This window comes from Sinohyriopsis cumingii, unplaced genomic scaffold, assembly GCF_028554795.1.
Source record: "Sinohyriopsis cumingii isolate HCF-2022 unplaced genomic scaffold, ASM2855479v2 utg003209l, whole genome shotgun sequence".
NCBI lineage: Eukaryota > Metazoa > Mollusca > Bivalvia > Unionida > Unionidae > Sinohyriopsis > Sinohyriopsis cumingii.
Window position 1 is genome coordinate 175180 of NW_028316423.1, and position 6000 is coordinate 181179.

The 6000-nt window shown below is 35.4% G+C and overlaps 1 protein-coding gene across 1 annotated transcript in view; it reads left to right on the forward strand.

The window, feature by feature from the left end:
* LOC149769847 (transcription factor LBX1-like) overlaps positions 1–5725 on the forward strand; it is a 38561-nt gene extending 32836 nt beyond the window's left edge. Inside the window, exon 2 of the mRNA XM_089949750.1 lies at positions 2756–5725. Coding sequence (XP_089805876.1) covers positions 2756–3228 — 473 coding nt within the window. The 3' untranslated portion in view covers positions 3229–5725. The remainder of the gene's footprint in view (positions 1–2755) is intronic.
* The last annotated feature ends 275 nt before the right edge of the window (positions 5726–6000 follow it).

Here is a 6000-nt window from a genome sequence, read left to right on the forward strand (position 1 = left end):
TATTTAATTACTTATAGACGGACAGAAAATTAGACAGTCCCAGAGACTGACAGACAAAGTCAGACAGGGAGATAACTAGCTAGCTAGCTGGATAGATAGATAGAGTGATAGAGTGATAAATGGACGATTGAATGGATGAATGGATATAATAATAGCTTGATTGGCCAGCAGCGTTATATAGGTAGAAAAAGAAAGAAAGAAAGAAAGAAAGAAAGAAAGACAGAAAGAAAGAAAGGAAGGATTGAAAGAAAGAAAGAACAGATAAATAGGCAGATATGTAGACAATTGTGTAAAATATTAATTTTAAACGATCAAGCCAAACACAAGAAAACTATTTTTCTCCTTCATCATGCCGGGTAAAGGAAGTAATTCACATTAAAGTTGATCTTTTTGACCAGAGTTCAATGTAAAACATGTCAAAGTGAAGGTTCGGGACTATATTCGTAATGCCCTCGGTAATTATGCTTCCAGAGCAACAACAACAGTATCGAATGTCGGTCATCATTATGTCTGTCATCTGTTGGTAATATGTATTTCTCTTTTTTTGCGTCTTTGATCTGCCATGCATATATTAACTACGAGTAGCTTTGAGAATTGAAACAGTGCAGTAGAAAGCTTGATAGTTTTAGGGAAGGACATTTCTATTGCTGGTAGAAGTGTACACAGCGTCCCTGAAGCGAAATATTTTGTCCACTGAAATTTGGGCCATTCCTGAATATTATATGCGTGTTTCTGAGAGAGAGAGAGAGAGAGAGAGAGAGAGAGAGTACACCCCAAAACATCACAAGCAGGCACATAAAGACGTTTGAGTTTGTCTCCAAAAATGTAGTCAGAAGAAATACTGGCGATAACATACATATTTGTTGTTGTGGGGTTTAACGCCATTTTTCAGCACACGATAGGCTATACATGGTGGCCAGTATTAATGGTGGAGGAAGAACCAGGGAAAACCCTGGAATGAACCACCGACCCACGAGAAGCTACCGGCAAGCTTTCTCACATACCCACACTGGCTGAATCCGAGACTCGAACCGGCGCAGATAGAGGTGAGATGGCAGTGATCCGTAACGGAGAGCGCTTTAGACCACTCGGCCAATCGGGGCCCGATAACATACATATATGTGAAGTTTCGGGTTGGTGGCAGGGCCTTTCCTTTAAACCCAACACCACTCCGCAATAAATTGTAAGACATTGTATATGTGTTTATTAGAGACACAATGGCGTTTCGGACAATCTGTCCTTTAAATCCGACATCATTATATTAATCAACTATAATGAGAGAGGGGTGGGTGGGGAGTCTCTTGCCTCTAAATCCGACGCCATTATATAAATTTCCTATAAATTTTAAGATACTATATCAGTTTTAAACGTTGTGGCTTAACAGACAATTTGATGTATAGGCCGAAATTTAATTATCACTCCAGAGTCGTTCAACCAAACTTTCCTGTGGCTCCGTGATACTCCAACATGCGAAAGTATCGTGAAACAATTTATTGAGCGCTGTCACTTCATCTCAACAGCCAAACAAATCACCTTTTCAGATTCCGAGAAAGATCTGTTTTCTTTTTATAACCGGCAGAAGTGCCAGCTCATGGATCTGTTCAAGAGTGTAACTAGACTATTATCACACTGCCGCACTGTTTCCTCTACTCCAGAACAAACTAAATTAACGTCTTTTTTCTTCCGGACACGTCACAACTTTACATCGCACTGGTTACAGTACATTTTTCATACACGTCTTTTACAAGTATAAATCCTCTGATTGATGTATTTTGTATTTACTACATACTTGCACACTATACTTTTTAAGATGTACACAAATAAGAAGTAATTTTGTATGCAGAAAAAGTCTGCATTTCTAAAAATCAATTCCTCTTCACTTACAATTTATACAAATCCATACAAGATCGACTGTTCTCAATCGAAATATTGCACATGATGGAGTCAGACTGATTAGATAGGGACATTTAGGAATAGTTAAGTATAATTGTACATGAATAATACACAAATGCTATTAATGTTATATTTACGCTATTTATTTTATTAATGAGTGTGGCTATGTCTATGACCAACGATGTTGAATCGCATTTTACAATGTCTGTCAGAAGATATCTGAAAGATAGAATGTGTCTTTTGACATATTAAACGTGTCTCGACACAGGTCTTTCACAACACGTTACAAACTTTGCTTGTTACTGTCCTTAGGCAGTATGCATTAGATACAATTTGCAAATAACAGGTTCTCATTCTTCGCATCATGTGTGGTATTTTATATAAAATAATATATACTACAGTTTGGGACTGAACAGCAAGGTCGCCTAGTCGCATCTACAATGCTATCTTCACAAGTGATCTCTCTCTCTCTCTCTCTCTCTCTCTCTCTCTCTCGCACACGCACGCACGACGGTTAAGTCACATTTAATGGACATGACAACGCAAATACGGCAAGTACCCGTAGCACCGGTTCCACTTCTGAAATGCTCAAGTGTCTGAAAAATTGAGAAATTAAAGCCTGCTTGATACTAAACTGATGGGTCAAACTTGTTCATAACGGAATGTACATTTAAATTGTTGACTGTATCAACCTTTGTTTTAGGTACGCATATTCATATTCAGAGACAAAGTAATTCGTTTTGGTTCCTTTAGGATGTTACGTCTTAAATGGTTCTCTGCCGTTCTGATAATGTTTTTTTTCTTCCGTGATTCAATAGAATTAGCAAGAATTTTACTTTTATTTGCATATTTATTTTTGCAGATGCTAAGCGCCGAGAGCAGGCTGCTTTGTTCGGAAAACACCAACCTCCAAAGAAAAGGAGGAAATCAAGAACAGCTTTTACGAATCAGCAAATTTACGAACTCGAGAAGAGGTTTTTGTACCAGAAGTATTTGACACCTGCTGATCGCGATGAAATTGCTCAAACTTTGGGCCTTACAAACGCCCAAGTGATTACGTGGTTCCAGAACAGGAGGGCGAAACTAAAACGTGATTTGGAGGAACTAAAAAATGACGTTACAGCTACCAAAAGACTTTTGACTTCTCCGGAAATGTCCGATAGTGAACGTGAACAGGACGTCACATCACCTCCCCAAGAGTGCCCTAATTCTCCTAGAAACTGTTCCACTCCAAAAACGCCATCTTCTCCCTGCACCAGTGACAGCTGTGACGAAAGGAGTCATTCTCCGTTAAACACAGAGGACAGCGAAAACAAGTCTGCAGAGGAAACATAGTTTCTAAAATTCCAGACTTGTAGACCGTCATAAGAAGTGGGATATATTCAAACCAAAATCTGCAACTTTGTATTGAAAAAAATGAGGGAAAATTAGCTTTACGTTGTGAATAGTCAGCATGTGCTTTCAAAGACCCATTAATCATTTCAGGGAAGCAATTTCATACATCGGAAGAGTTCAGAGTGCTCACCTCATTACGGAGACCTTGAAAATGTAACATTGCTAAGATTCTGTGATGAAAAGTCTTTCTGAGTGGAATCACATCTTTGCCCCGTTATTCTTGAATTTTGGTAACGTCCCTGTGGCCAATTTACGGACCCAAAAGGACAATTAAAAGTCATAATAGAAATATAATCGCTTATAACCATGATGATAAATAAAATGAGTAAACAAAAGTCCCAATTAACCAAACGGCACTTCTGATGAGGAAAGATTAAATGTTTTCCCGTTCAGATTTAGAGATATCTCAGTCTGTTTTACAACGATTAAAATTTTACATGTCAAAAAGAAGCATAATTGTTTAGGACGCAAGATAGAATATTAATACTTCTCTGCTTACATGAGGAATGATCGTTTTGCAACTTATGAAATTTCGGAATCTACAGGAGAATGGATTTTCCACCTCATTTAGAGTCATATACTCGGAATACGTTTGTCCACTACTAGCTCAATCTAAGCAATTGTATTTATGTGCATTTTAGTACCTGAATGCAAAAGAAAAAAATGAAGTTTTCTTTTAAATCATTTAGATTTGTGTCTGAAATATGTAATTAACTTGAAGGAAACAATTTCAAAGACTGGTAGCAAAATCTACGAAATCGAAAATGTTGCCTTTCCTTAAATTCTTAGTAACTGTCGGTTGTGTAATTATGTTAATACATAGCATATCTGAAATTAAATTTTTGATACATAAACCTCGTGCGAATTCTTCATAGGATTTCCTTATCTCTCCCGGAAATAATCCATCCACACCCGGAGAAAGGGTAATATTAACACCCCAAGTAAAGTTCCTACATGACGATACCTGGAGTGAACATAATTTGTTGAGCATATTTGCATGCTATTATTTCGCCAGTATGTGTGACATGTATTGCAGAAATATACGCAGAACGGGGCTTTATTTTGTTGGTGATAAGTTGACTTGAATAAATTCTTGTTAGTACTCAGTGTCTAACATATGAAATAAGCAAAACTGATAGAGAGAAAGTCCATTAATTTCAAACTACCTTATTCATACAATTCTGGACATCAAGATGTCTTATTTTTATTTATTGTGAAAATTTTATGTAGACCATTCATCAAGCATTAGCAACCACTTAACTTGTCAGTAACTTATAAATAAATAAATAAATAAATAAATAAATAAATAAATAAATAAATAATGTGTTTTTCGAAATGTCGCATACATAAGACGGTATATTTTTCTCTGACGACTGCATGTTGAAAATCAAACTGCATTATTATGCAAATAACTCCGGCAAGTTGTACAAATTGTATACATAATGCCCTGAATCAATTGAGAGAAATAAAACTTAATTAAGAAAACTCTACGCCAATATCAATCCATAACAGTATTTGTAATATGGAACGGTGTACTTTTTAACCCTGTCAAAATATGTTTTATTGTGTTTATTATATTTAGAGGATATTATGTTCAAGAATTTATAAGGATTGATGAAGTAAAATGTTACTGCGTGTTTTTTGTCAATGAATACATTTTTTCCTTATCAATGAATAACGTTTATTCATTCTCATAAAGTTATAGCTTCAGTTTTACAGAAGAGATTATGGTAATTATTCCTACTCGGTGTTAATTTGAGGCTGCATTGTGTGCAAAATATGTAAATTCAAGCACCTACAGGAACGTATGACTTGTTTTTGGTTTTTGTTTTTTCAAAGATAATCGTTTAACTTTTGGCAATTTCAAGCTTCATTTTCCAATTTGAAGCGCACATATATCCAGCACGCACACCAAGATTAGTATTATTTTTAAAATATTTTAAAAGTAAGTTGTCTGAAATGTTTCAAAACTTTAATACCAGTTGTGCAGGAAACCTTTTAAATTTCTTTAACTGCATGAAGATCTAATTTTCTGTTAAGAAAATATTTTTAAAAATCTGTCAATACTTATACAAATTTTGTTAATTTATTTTCAGGTAATAAAAGTAGTACAAGAAATAAATACTTATCGCGATTTAATATTTTAGTGCAATTTTATTTTTAAAAAAAATCACGTTTTTGTTTTTGACTTATTCACCTATAATATTAGCCAAAGACATATCACGCCCGTGTCATATTGGACAGAATTATTGTGAGATAATGACTGACTTGATGTATGAGACACGATGATAATATATTAGCCATTACTTTGCAGCTACTGTATGGTGAATATAGGTCACATGTAAACCCAGCCAAACTGTATAGTATGGATAATATAAGTCTGTAAATCATCATTTACATTCAATCCTATTTGTTTTAATAAAATATTACAATGTCATTATTACAATAGCCTTTGTTTTTTTGTAAAGATAAAACCTTCTAAGCTCTTTTTCTATAGCATGATTATCTATTATTTATCAGTTGTGACTGCTCTCTCCCTCCCCCCGTCTCTGTCTCCTCTCTGTCTCTATCTGTATCTGTCTCCGTCCCTCTCTCTCTCTCTCTCTCTCTCTCTCTCTCTCTCAGTAAAATACATGCACACCATACAATGCTTCTTAATTAAATGATAGTTGTTACGGACGACAGCTGATTAGGCAAAATTTCACTCCGTTG